General features: G+C 41.4%; 1 protein-coding gene across 9 annotated transcripts in view; it reads right to left on the reverse strand.

The window, feature by feature from the left end:
• Nucleotides 1-3,442: 3,442 nt before the first annotated feature.
• cenpe (centromere protein E) overlaps nucleotides 3,443-14,332 on the reverse strand; it is an 83,041-nt gene continuing 72,151 nt past the window's right edge. For 4 of the 9 annotated variants that reach the window (XM_034204576.1, XM_034204575.1, XM_034204569.1 and 1 more), the window contains 6 exons: nucleotides 11,492-11,659; nucleotides 10,492-10,592; nucleotides 10,140-10,237; nucleotides 9,576-9,687; nucleotides 8,528-8,895; nucleotides 4,208-4,331 (listed from right to left, as the gene is read on the reverse strand). In XM_034204576.1, the coding sequence (XP_034060467.1) occupies nucleotides 4,240-4,331; nucleotides 8,528-8,895; nucleotides 9,576-9,687; nucleotides 10,140-10,237; nucleotides 10,492-10,592; nucleotides 11,492-11,659 (939 nt within the window). In that variant the 3' untranslated portion in view covers nucleotides 4,208-4,239. Of the gene's footprint in view, nucleotides 3,630-4,186; nucleotides 4,332-8,527; nucleotides 8,896-9,575; nucleotides 9,688-10,139; nucleotides 10,238-10,491; nucleotides 10,593-11,491; nucleotides 11,660-14,332 lie in introns of those variants that run through there. The other 5 variants (XM_034204573.1, XM_034204577.1, XM_034204572.1 and 2 more) reach the window with 5 other exon arrangements.

The raw sequence follows: 14,332 nt of genomic DNA on the forward strand, positions 1-14,332 counted from the left end.
CAAAATAACGAAAAATAAAATAAATAAAACAAAACAAAACAACAATCCATGATCTATTCTAACCTAAAGTTAGATTATTTTTCCTATCCTAGTTTCCCTCAGAAAGGTAAACAGTGCCTTTCTGGTAGCTTTTACTCCTTCTCCTTTTGTTCCCAGAATACCAACCACAACCCACTCCCTCTATAACTTTATCCTTGTCACAATGTAACAAGATGTTCTACATCTTCTTTTACTCCACAGTTCCCACACTTGTCACTTTCCCCCATGATATACAGTGTACTATTCAAAGCCGTGTGATTTATTCTGAGTCGAGCTATCGTGATTTCCTCCATTCTGTTTCTTTCTTTATAAATATTAATTGTGATCTTTTGAACTTTCTGGTCTTTCTCCCACCTTTTCTGCCAGATCTCCATTCCTTTTTTCTCAATTACTGCTTTTCCTTCTCCAAGTTGAACTGGTAATGTCATTTCCCTTTGTAGTGCACTTTTTGCTCATTTATCAGCACACTCGTTCCCTTTCACCCCCTCATGTGCAGGCACCCAGCAGAACTGTATATATACCGCCTCTGTGCAGTCTTAACAGGCTATGATTCAGTTCTATGAGAATGTCTTCTCTGACAGTTGTTGTTGATTGTATGCTTTTTAATATGGACAATGAATCTGTGCATACCACCACCCTATCTGGTCTGACCTCTCCCACCCACTGTAATCCTATTATTACTGCCAACATTTCTGCTGTGTACACTGATAATTGATCTGACGCTCTTTTTGAGATCGAAATGTTAAAGTCTGGGATACCAACTCCAACACACTCTTCCATCTGTGTATATTTTGAGGTAATTGTGATAATTATTCCTGAGGCACATAGGCCTACTTGTTTTGATTCCTACTTCATTTATTTGCCACTCTCTTTTCTTTTCTACAATACCCATATCTATATTTACCATTGCAAAAAGCCATGGGGGAACAGGTCAGCCTTCATAGTAAGGCTACATTAAATGTTATAATATTCATCGTGTCCTTTCTACTGTATATGCATATATTCCTGTCTATTGCTTTCATTCATATGCTTTTTCATTTCACAATTTGGGATGAATGAAGTATCTATCTGTAGGTAGGTAGGTAGGTAGGTAGACGGATAGATAGATATATAGATAGATGGATAGATAGATAGATGTATAGATGGATGGATATATATTTATTTTTATGTTCACACAAATTACGAGACATATCTAAGCCCATACCCGCCGTCTTCTAAACCATTTGAACCCTATCCTAACCCCAATCAGGGAGCATCTCTGGCATTAATGCCACTTTAACCCAGGCGGTAACAATCACCACTTATCTATATAATAAATAATAATACATTACATTTATAAAGCGCATATACAGTGGGGCAAAAAAGTATTTAGTCAGCCACCAATTGTGCAAGTTCTCCCACTTAAAAATATGAGAGAGGCCTGCAATTTTCATCCTATACACTTCAACTATGAGAGACAGAATGGGGGGAAATAATCCAGGAAATCACATTGTAGGATTTTTAATGAATTAATTGGTAAATTCCTCGGTAAAATAAGTATTTGGTCACCTACAAACAAACAAGATGTCTGGCTCTCACAGACCTGTAACTTCTTTAAGAGCCTCCTCTGTCCTCCACTTGTTAACTGTATTAATGGCACCTGTTTGAACTCGTTATCAGTATAAAAGACACCTGCTGGTTAAGTGTGCCTTGAATTCTGAATAAATCACCAACAGTGACACCAGCATCCTCAGTAGTGGATCTTTGCAGCGTTACGACCCTGGTTATGTGTATTGTGTGTAGAGATTTCCTTCGAGTCTTTTAGAGTCCTTCAGAATTATTAGGTAGGTTTAGTAGTAGGCATGGTTAACAAAACTGTGAGTTTGTGTCTTAAGGGGGGGGGGGGGGGGGTGTCAGCTGTGTATATTATATGTATATGAGATGTGCTGTTGCCCGGACGCCATTGGATGCCAGTTTCCTGTCCCTCCTTCGGTAGGCGTGACCGAAGATCTGGATTGGAGCAGGTCGGGCCCGACTCACCAATCCCTGCCCACACCTTCCGGGGACTCTTACAAGAGTGTGTGCATCTCAGTTAGACAGGAGAGGTCTGAATCTGTGTCAGACGGCTCTCGGTGCTCTCCTTACGTTCTGTGTCAGTTCTGCGCTAGTTCTGCTACAGTGGTTAGTTAGGGTGTGTGCTTAAGTGTGTTTTGTGTGTATTCTGTGATTTGTGACGGCGTCGAACTTGTGCGAGACGCCTCACTATTTTAGCCTTAAGTGCCCATAGTGTGCTATGACTGTGATAATCTGTGACCTTTGTTTTGTGTAGCGTTATTGTGAACAGATAGCTGGTTTTAAGAGCCTATATTTTTGGTTATATCTTTATTTTGAGTTTATTATTAAAATCAACCTCTTACCAAGAACACCTGGTTTCGTGTTGCTTCCCTTTTACCCTAAGCGAGCTGGGGACGTAACAGCAGCGATTGGCCTATGAAGGCCTGATTCACGCAGTCTCCTCTGAACAGTGGATGTTGAAATTGTCTGCTACTTGAGCTCTGTGATCATTTATGTGGGCCCTAATCTGAGGTGCTTTAATGTGTGGTTTCTGAGGCTGGTAACTCTTGTGTATTTATCCTCTGCAGCAGAGGTAACTCTTGCTCTTCCTTTCCCGGGGGCCCTCATGAGAGCCAGTTTCATCATAGCGTTTGATGGTTTTTGCGACTGCAGTTGAGGAAACATTCAAAGTTCTTGACATTTTCCTGATCGACTGGCCTTCATTTCTTCAAGTGATGATTGATGGTCGTTTCTCTTTACTGATTTGAGTGGTTCTTGCCATAATATGGATTACAACAGTAGTCAAATAGGGCTTTCCACTGTGCACTGCACTAACCCTACCTCTGCACAACACTGATGGTCTCAAACCCATTCAGAAGGCAAATCATTCCACAAACTGACTCTTGACAAGGCACACGTTAATTGAAAACCATTCCAGGTGACGACCTCGTGACGCTGAGAGAAGCCAAGCGTGTGCAAAGCTGTCCTCAAGGCAAAAGGGGGCTACTTTGAAGAATCCAATTCTGGATTTGTTAACACAATATATATATTATAACTGAGTATTCTGGACTATTTTAAATGTACCACCCTGAATGTGTCCGTCATTCTATTAGAACTGATGTATGCGTCATTTGGTACACAAATAGAGCCATGCATCTGTCAGTTCATTGAAGCGAAAAAATCTGTTATGGACTAATGTCCCCAGATTTTTTTTCATTTCACAAAATGAAAAAAAATCTGTTATGGACTAATGTCCCCAGATTTTTTTTCATTTCACAAAATGAAAACTTGCACGAAATAAATCTGTTTCTTATGCCAGGAATATACAGGAAGTCCTTCTTAATGTTGTGTGTGTGAATGAGACAAGTCATTTTCTTTATGTACAAAAACTTTAATAGTCAAACAATAGAAAAAACATTTCAAAACCACATCTAGAAACATTTAAAAAGAAAGATTTTCAAAAAAATATTACACACAAAAATGTTACTGGCTATTACACATGTCCTCTTGCTTTGGAGACTTAGGCCACATATCCTCTCTTCGGTCTGCCCCTGAAGCTGCAACACACAACACTTTTATTAGACAAAACAGTACTGAGTCACATGATCAAATCCATCTAAAGGAAATAAACAAACCCATACACCTGAGGGGAAAACTACTACATGTCCTGTACATACTCCAATGCTAGCTTCCCACCTCCATTGTTCTACCTTTTTAAAACATTAAATAGTGAGGTTTTCCAACTCGTGAAGTGTGCAGGATTGCAGGCTGGTAGAAAGTGTGCAGAGAGGACTGAAGCCAATAAGCCATATATAAAAGTAGGACATCCTGAAAGTTCCCGACTTACATCTCAAAGACTGAACACACAAAGACTACACACACACAAAGACTGAACACACAAAGACTACACACACACAAAGACGACACACACAAAGACGACACACACAAAGACGACACACACAAAGACGACACACACACACACACACACACACACACACACACACACAAAGACGACACACACACACACACACACACACACACACACACACACACACACACACACACAAAGACGACACACACACACACACACACACACACACACACACACACAAATAAAAACATATTACTTAGTGAAACCTGGTGAAGTCCCAACACCTCAAGCTTCTGTTAGTGAACCCTAAGTGTTGCCCAAAGCAGCAGAATAATATCACAGCAGTTACCCTCTTCTGTGTCTGGATGGTCAGGGACAAGGGAAAACTCTGGTGAAACAAACAGATCAGGGACCTCATTTATAAACGGTGCGTACGCTCAAAAGATGGCGTACGCCAGTTTCTACGCAATGTTTGCGATTTCTAAAAAAACAAACTTGACGGGAAAATGTGTGGTCCTCCACGCAAACTCTAACCCATGCGTACGCACTAAGCACAAAAACGGGAGAGACGAGAAACTGCGACACCGCGTTGGCAGAAGGAAGAATGGAGAGAAATATGTGGAAATAATACCATCAATAAAATGTTACCTCTCATTTATCATATGAAGAATTCATTTTCAAACATTGATTAAAGCCAATCTTAAAATGATTTAACAAACACCGACTCCTCAGTGCACACAAAAACACAACTTGGAGAAAGAAATAAATACGGAAATGTTATTGATCACCCCTCGATTATGTTCTCTTGTTAAGAAATGTATTCTTATAAATGATGCGGTAAACAGAAGGACAGAATTACTTTAAACTGACGCCATTTTGCATTTCTATAGGTTGTAGATATGAGCATGGTTTTATATACTATCATGTTTAATCATGTTTTATGCCGTTCGTCGCAAATAGCCTACTTGATAAGTCGCTCGTAAAACACAGGAGGTTTGGAAACTAAGAACACCATAATATGTGGTCAATTGTACACAGTGTTTCCCACAGAATTTGATTCTATTTGTGGGGGCACCGCACCACACCCCCCCCGGCAAGAAAAGCCAAAGGCCCCTTAACCTATTCGGGTGGTCCACGCATCCACCCCCCCCTCAAATAAGATAATACATGCAAGTTCATGGCTACTGTAGACAACGTTGTTGTTGCTCTGCGTTGTGTTGTTAACCAGTTTAGCCCTAAGCCTGTTTTTCAGGTTTCAGGCTCGAAAATGACATTCCCAGAACAAATGACCATGTCTTCCCTTCTAAAAGTGTTAAATTAATAATCTTTTTTCTCAAAGTAATGATAAACCTGTGAGTTGGATGTAGAAAAGTCAGAATCAATATAGATGTTTTTATTTGAAAGGAAATTCAGATTGAACATGGTAAAAAACTGTAAATTATAGTGTCCGTCCAAAATATATTTTGTACTTATAGTGAAAACTAACCTTGGATGATGGGTTAGTAGACTAAAAGCTTTAGGAATCCAAAGTACAACATATAATAAGTACCCTGTATCAAGATTGATGCAAAACAAGTGATATTTGACCTTTTTAGACAGATTTAGCAAAAAAAACCTCTTCTGGGGCCATTTGGGTGGATTTTCCTTATCTCTGGCCCCCCTTGCTCGATTTTGACATCTCTTTCTGACCGTCAGAGCCAATAGAATCGAAGGGGAATTGTCCCGCACACACACTCATGTAAAAAAATAAATGGCGTCTTCGCGCAAGCAGTTTTGCTCCATAGTGAAGCCGTCTCTAGGTCTGACATCTCAAAACCGAAAAGCAGATTTATTGCTCATGGATTATCAGAAATCATTCAAAGGGACACAGACACATTGGATTAACCTATGGATTAACTTCAGCATCGTTTTTTATCGTTTTAATGCCATTGAAGACCACCTTTGACCAGACTACCTCACAGGTGAGCCATTTTGCCGTTTTTGGCTAACGAGCTCCATATGTTTTGATGTGTGTTCTTGTTATTATCTCCGAGAATTCGTATAATTGAGTGATAATGAGGATAACCATCGATTCTGTGTCCCCTCACGATGGGAAACGATGGGTTGAGATGTGCAGCAAAGATAAATAATAAGGTTTTGTGAGTGAATTTCGGTGCAGTCATCCGTTAGCATTTTTCGCTCGTTGCTAATTCAGAGGCTCAGCGTTAGCATTGTGTTTTTTTTGTGTTGATTTAAAAAAAAAAAAAAAGATCAGTTAGATGAGTTTCTTTCCGTTACATGGATATAAAACATTCATAGTTTTATTAAATGAACATGCCCTCAGACACTGTTTTCTGCAAGATATTGCAGGAGGCCCCCGGAACCGGGTCTCTCGGGCTTAACAGGTTAATGAGTGAAACCGGAGTTGAGGATCTGTGGGGTTTATTCTCCCAAAAATATAATTTACAATTTCGGCATTTAGCAGACGCCTTATTCCAAAGCGATTTACAATGACCAATTACAGGGACATTCTCCCTGGAGTAACCGAGGGCTAAGTGCCTTACTCAAGGGCACACTATTAGTGGTGTTCCAGGCAGGATTTGAACTCGCAACCTTCTGATCATCAGCCCACCTCACTATCCATTAGACTAGTGGTTCTCAAATGGGGGTACGCGGACCCCTGGGGGTACGTTGTGGTACTGCAGGGGGTACGTGAGATTTATTTTATGTAAAAAAAAAACAATCAATGCATTTAAACAAACTACTAATAGTAGATGAATTACTTTATTCAAAGGTTTACAGTAATTCTGGATAATAAAATGGGAAAAATAAACAGGGTGCTCTCTTTTCCTCTCCCTCTCCTGACAGCCCGTCAGTCTCGTGCAGCTCGCTGAACCTGTAATAAGTGACCCGACAGTAAAGAATACATATATTTATAGCTAGTTTAGCTAGTTCCAGAGTAGATAAACTAGCTAAGTGTGTTAGGTCTAACTCTTAGTGTATTTAATTTTGCTCCACTCAACGGTCCGTCACAGTGGACGGAGCTGCGTGTTCTCCGTCAGCAGCAGCTGATCTGATCTCTGATCTCTCTCTCGCATCCGGTTAGACTTCTTTCGCGTTTATGTCCAAATCTATCAGTTCTAGCTAATTATATGACTGCCTGCGTATCAAAAGGACCTAAACAATAAGCGTTGCTTGGCAACGGCTTGTGGCCGCAAAGTATAGCACAGCATTATGCATATGTTTATATGAGGGGTCAAAATCCCATGCTCATAAAATGCTCATATATTTTTTCTCTTCATTCCCATAGCCCCAAAATAAATAAATATACCAATTTTAGGAAAAGTAACGAAGTTTGAGCAGTGTGGGTTTTATATTAACAGAGTTACACATATTTCAAAACTCGAAGTGTAATAACTGCAGTTTGCCTCCCTGTCAGAATGACAAAGATCCTCAGTGAAGCACAAGCCCATGTTTCTCACTACATTGTAAGTACAACTTATTAAAAAGATCAGTTCAATGCAACTAATGTCGTCTTAGTGTTATTGCATGATGTTAAAATTGGTTTGCCATGAATTTAGTGATGGATTGTAAACATTTGAAATGTAGCATTTAAGTGTTTCTCAGTTACTGTTGTTGTTTTAATAAATCAGACACTGATGGTGCAGCGCTGTGCTGTACCTCTTTATATAGGCTTTTTCCCCCTAACAAATAGTTTTTGCGCTGATCAGGGGGTACTTGGCTGAATATTTGTTTCAAAGGGGGTACATTATTGAAAAAAGTTTGAGGACCACTGCATTAGACCACCAAAAAAAAAAGAAGAATAAAAAAAAAAAAGGATAATAATACTTTTTTTTATGAGATCCATTTGTGGTGGACGATATTTAATTGTGGCGGCCTGCATGCACAGGCTGCAGTGGAGACGCTGCGCACAGCTGATCGACAGCTGATCGACAGCTGGGACACAAACCACCAAATACAAAAATATAATTCAGATCCAGTCGTCATGACTCCACTCCGGAGGGATTCCCCGATCATTTCTTAGTTTCCTGTCCCCGGTACAAACACACTGCCTGAGGAACGCTATGTGTATTTATTTTGTCATGAACCTTTTTCGGACCACTTATTTATTTATTTTGGTGACGATCCGACCTCCATGCTGCTACTCTGGTTCAAACTGCATCCACCAAACAATATGATTTATCTCGACCTCCCCAAAATAACCAAAACCTGACACGGTGTGAGATGTCTTTTTTAGCTGTTCTGTCGTCATTTCCTGCGATCTTCTTCATAAAGTCAGTCCAAAAATGAATGGGACTATTTATAGGCAAATATGGGCGTTACGTGAAGCCCGCAAAAGCTGCGCCGCATTTCGAGTTGATTGTGATTTATAAAAAGGGAAACCGGCGTAGGATGTGCAGTACGCAAGTCCTGCGCCAGTCTTTTATGAATCGGAAAATGTCTGTGCGTATATTTATTTGCCCTACGTAAGCAACCTTCCCACGTCAATCCTACGCAAGGCTTTATAAACGAGGCCCCAGCTCTTTATGATGTTCAGACTACCACACACAGCAGTACAGGGAGGTGAGCTTTAATGGAGCTTACCTGGAGTGGTTCCTAGGCTGGAGTTATCAAAGAACTGTGTTGGACGGCTTCTGGACAGCAGCTCAGAGTTTCCACCAACATCAAAGAATCTGCTTTTGGGGGAGTCGAGCGCAGAGACCTTCGGAGAGTCGAGCAGCTTCCTTGGAGAATCTAGAACTTTCCTGGGAGAATCCAGGACCTTCCTAGGAGTAACCTTGAACTTCTTGGGTGAGCTGAAGAAGTTGGAGCAGTCTGAGGCCATGGGATAGCCCCTCTTGGTGGGAGTGCTGGGTGATGAAGGCTTGACCACCTCCCTCTGGACCCTCTCCTTCAGCTTGAAGGCTCTGCTCTTCCACTTGCTTATCTCTGCTTGCTGACTGGACACCAGGCTGATGGGGTAGGAGGACAATTGTTAGACACGGCTGAAAAGATGCAGTGAACCAGAATAAGAATTCCTATATTCGTCCCACAAAGGGGACATTTACATTGTTACGGCAAAGTATAGCTAAAGACGAAAATAAATAGAACACTAATAAATTAAAGGTATGCACATAGTATTTAAAATGTAAATTATTATTAAATTACACTTTCAGGTAGATAAGTAAGTAGTAGCAGTATTTATAAAATAAATAAGTGTAACATTGTAGAGTGAAGTGTGGTATGTAACAGGTTTAAAATGATTAGCGCACATAGTTACATAAAGAGTCTTATTAAAGTCATGGATGGACCACATAAGAGTAACAGCCAGTAGTTATAATAACATTTGCAAGGAACATATTGCACATAGGTGTTATTGGTCAGCAGTGGTGTCGTAGTCTTTGTTTGCTTTTAGTTTAGTTTTTATATTATTGCACATTGCTGTTATTTTACAACAGTGGTGTCATAGTCCGAGTTGCTGTGTGTGTGTGTGTGGGGGGGGGGGTGTCTAGCAGGGGCCCTGGTGGTTATACAGTCTGATCACTGCAGGAGGAAGGACCTGCACCTCTCTGTGAGACACCGCGGGTGAAGCAGTCTGTCACAATCACATGAACGATCTAAGAAGTTTCACCATCAAACTGCTAAATCTCACCTTTCCAGCTCGGTTATTTTCAGTCGGAGCTGTTTGACTTCTTCCTCCAGTTTAGTCTTCACCAGTCCTCTGGAGTTGGTCAGTCTGGCATGAAGGTCCTCACCCTGCAGGACTGAATTCAACATGACTACATCAGTACAACATGTTTCTACCTTAAATAGTAACAATGGGGGTTTCATCCCCTCTCTTGGAGTGATCTCCACACAGAAACAAGCAGGGAAGTGAAGTCAGTCGTGATGCAGTCTGTTTATAGCATGAAGTCATAATGTGGCCCATTTTGCTTCTTGCCATTGCATTAACGCTTCACAAATCATAGTTATGTTAATATACTGTATAGAGATGATCCTTTAAAAAAAAAAAATATAAATATATAAAACATTTTAAATTGTTTTTTATAATAGTTTATTGGGTTTGTTTCACTTACTTCTCTTATTGCGATAATGTATGCTTCATGAACACCGATGCAAATTCCTCGTATGTGTAAACCTACTTTGCAACAAAGCTCATTCACATTCTAAAGAGTTCTGAATATTACATTACGTAATAATCAGACAGCAGACTTACATGACTCCTCCCCTTGCTGCTGTGACTTCCTCAACGTCTCCTTCAGCTTCCTCAGGGAGTGTTCCTTGTCCTTCAGCACTGTGTTCATCATCTGGATCCTGAGAATGACAAACCTTTGGTCAGAACTCAAATGACTAAGTGTCAGAGGGAAACATTGCGACTGAACTGATCAACCATTTCTAACACGACAGGGGAGCCTCTTTCCCTTTCTGTTGACACATTTTGAAAAACAGCTGAAGAGAAGTTAACCACAGAAAACCTGATATTACAACAAACCACTAAGTATAGTAAATAAATAGGAGAAGAGGAAAAGATTCAACAAAGGGTCAGAATGCATCCAAAAAGCTCTTACTCTTGTTTGTGTTTGTCGGACGCTGACGTCAACTCCACCTCCATTTTGAACAGCTCAGAGCGGAGTTTCTCCAGCTCCACAGCACTGGGTGGTGCCTTACTCTAAAGCACAAAGAGACAAGTGTTAGATAAACAATTCTGCCCAGTAATAAAAAAAGTTGTGAAACAAAAACTGAAGATCACAATAAATAAGCTCACAGCCAAAAGATATTTGTAAAATAAATCAGAGTGTTTTGTCATTTGTCAATAAAAGCTGCTCTTACGTTCATAATGATGTGATATGCCCCTGAAGTGTTTTAAGTTAACTGTATTTAGAAATATATGTTTAGTAGTGTAAAATAGTGAAGCAAATAAATAAAATACAAAAAGAAAGTGAAGCATGAAAAAAAGGGAAAGAACTTAAAGTTAAAGCCTTTTATTGTCATTATACACAGAGTATAACGCCATTCAGAGTGCAACTCTGTCCCGGTGTGCAAAAAATACAAACAAATATATAACACTAAAAAACACGGCAATAGGACAGACAACATACAATCATATGGGGGAATAAATAGTTAATAGCTATAGTTACTTAGATTGAGGAAGAGCGTGTGTGTGTGTGTATGGGATTTGATGTAAGACCCGTGGTGGAAGGAAAAAGGGTCCCAAAGATCAAAACCCAACGAAGGGGTAAAAGTAGTTGGAAAGCATTCGAGCAAATATTGTAAAAACAGCCTGATGCTATAAACACCGAAATCAGCAAGAAACCGAGCCAACACCTTTTCAAGGCAGGTGCAAGCCTCAAATAGCCAGGAGCTGTCAGAACATTGTGGCAATTCGGGGGAGATGAACCAAGCGCTGCACTGACAAGGGCATGACTTGTTACTTTTCCTAGGAGTGAATTTCTTCCTTTGAACATATGAAGACTCAAAGTGTTGAAGACTCATTTCATAACCTTGCCCTGAATTCGATTTAGTCTTTATACTTCGACATGTGCCTGAAAATAAAATGAGCAGCAGTACCTCAGACTCTCGTAGTTTGCTCCTGAGGGTTTGGATTGCGTGCTCCCTCTCCTCCACCTGCGCGAGGCTGTCCTGCAGCTCCGTCTGCAGCAGCTGGGTGGCCTGCTTGTGGCTGGACACCCTGTGGCCGGCTTTGACCTGAGCCTCCTGTAGCTGCTCATTCAGAGCCTAAAAAACAGAAACATATTGGTAATCATCTGCAAAAACGTTTTAGATGCAACATATGGACAGGTTAGGGAAAGTAAATTGTACAACTGACAAGTCATTTTTGTCTCGGAGCCAAACCCTGTCTGTGGCTCTCAGACCTGAACTGGTTCTTAAGGCACGAGCACACCAGGCCGATTATCGGCGTCTGTGGGCGTCAGGCCGACGATTAACGTCGACACGCCCTACTCAGATTGGTGTCTTTTCAGCGGGCCGACGCCTTTTCGGCCGAAACCTGTTGAATCGGCGGGCAGTCAGCCAAAGGCAGTCGGGCAAAGAAATCACTCTGATTGGCTGTTCAGCCAGCGAATCAGTGCATGAGAAGCGAAACGGAAGTGAGGGACCCAAACAAACTATTAAGAAGGCAAATGTGAGATTTCATTTAACTCCAGCTCTTGACACAGGTTCGCGAAAGCCCCATGAGCTTCTTGCTGTAGAGTGAAAATGGAACGCACACGCTATTTGTTGTTTATGTCACGCAGTCTGTTCTTCTTCTCTCGGTTATCACGCAGTCTGTCTTCCGGTTGTTGCCTCTTTTGAATGACGAATACACACTACCGCCGCCTGCTGGTAAGGAGAGTTATTGACACTCACGAATGCGCAGTTCGTACGTGCTTCTTGGCCATCGGCTGAAGTCTTTGCGGTGTGTTCCAGTGCGACACATGGCCAAGACGCAGAGACGACGCAACAGTCGGGGTCCGTCTGTGTCAGTTCTTTGTTGTCAGTTTGGTGTGTCCGGGCCTTTACTGTAGATATACATCTACATTTAAACTCAGTCTTTTTCTAAAACAGCAGGCTATTGTCATTTTAAGCAAACATTACTTTAAAAAAGAAGTATGTATTTGTCCTGATTCAAAATGTAAGAAGAATGGCTATAAGATGGCTGTGGTGTAGAGGTAGATTCAGATCTGCTCAGAGGGTCTTATTGAAATGTTAAGTACCCCAAAGTTTTATGATAGAAATTTAAAGTACGGTCCCTAGCACATAGAAACTGCCGGATGCTAACTGTCATATGTTGGGTAATTTGCTCATATCATAGAGCAGGCATCCTCAAAGTCCGGACTCTGGTCCGGATCCGGACCGAACCACAACTGTCTCCGGACTCTGAGCAAATTATACTTTTCATAATTATCTGTATTATCTGTGTTATCTGCGAGACATCGCCACAACGCAACGAGTCAAAATGATCCTCTATGTCCATAGACTGCAAACAGCGCTCTGCATGTCCTGTTCCACTGTCTGTGTGTGTCTGTCAACGCATTGGTCCAATCACATTCAGCATCCCGTCAGCGTTTTTTCCCAACAATCTGCGAATCAGAGGCACAGTAGGGCGGGTCTTCGCGGAATGCGGGTGGGAAAAATGTGTGTCTCGTCTCTTTCAACCTGTCTAAGTCAGAGCGAGAATTAAAAAAAAAAAAATTCAGAGCGAGAGTTAACAGCTCATCTAGTTCCATCTGTACTGTAGCTAGTAGCCTAGTTTCACCTACCGGGGTGGCAACTGACACCCTAAAAATAGGCCTTGCCACCCCAGCTGCCACCCCAGTTGGCAGCTTTGTTTTGAAAGAAAAGTTGTGGCTCATCGGACATTTATGAGAGAAAGTCTCTAATGTCCGAGTGCAAGTGAATGCAGCACAAGATGCACGTCATGTAACCCCTCCCCCGGTCCTGGCGCGAGCGTGGACATATGATTGGCAGCGATTTCTTTTCAACGGGACGGCGCAAAACGAGAAGCATTCGGACCCAAGCACTGAAGGAATGAGGTATTTGCGGTCTACACTGACAGAGAAGAGACTGTCAGTTTGGCTGCACTCAGCATTGAATCAAAACGCACTAAAGCTGTTGATCTTAATACGTTTGTGAGGCGTTTTGCTGAACAAAATGGTAATCGCCGCATTCAGCTGTAATAGACATGTCAACTTGATGCTCTGCTCATGGATGAGCATACAAAACTATTAAGATGATGACCTTACGTGTGTAAATATATTTTTTTCTTTGAGGGGGTCTGCCCCCAAAAAACTGTTTTTAAGTCCTGAGAAAGTCAAATCAGACGGTGTGTAAAACTACACTGCCCAGCCAAAAAAAAGTAACCACTTTGATTTAACTAGGCCAGTAGGTAAGGACTTTCCACTGGATAATAACTGCAGTATAAAAGAATGCATGACTGAAGTGATGGAGACCATGTTGAAGGCAAACAAAAAGAGGAAATAACAGGTCAAGCAAATCCCCTCTCAGATTCCACAGCAACCAGAAGAACATAAATACTGGCTGGTGATATGATTAATCAGCTTTGTGATGGAATAAAAAATGCACAGTGCATTTCCTTAGCTGTGGGTGAGTCCACTGACACCACTGACAATGCTCAGTTGCTGGTGTTTGTGAGTTTTTATGATGAGGCAAAGGGGGAGTTTGTTGAAGATGTGTTGGGCCTGACGAACCTCAGTGGACACACAAGGGGGAATACATTTATAAAGCAATAATGGGAATGCTGAATGAAAGAGGGTGCAGCTGCCTTTATTCATAACTGTGCAGCTCTGACACTGCGACTCTGAGGGATCAAGCACAGACACAATAACAATGAAAACTGCTGCATACAGATTATTTTTGTTTTTGCAACCTCGTGGTAAGAATCTTGTTGCA

Source organism: Gymnodraco acuticeps, unplaced genomic scaffold, assembly GCF_902827175.1.
Source record: "Gymnodraco acuticeps unplaced genomic scaffold, fGymAcu1.1, whole genome shotgun sequence".
Classification (NCBI taxonomy): domain Eukaryota; kingdom Metazoa; phylum Chordata; class Actinopteri; order Perciformes; family Bathydraconidae; genus Gymnodraco; species Gymnodraco acuticeps.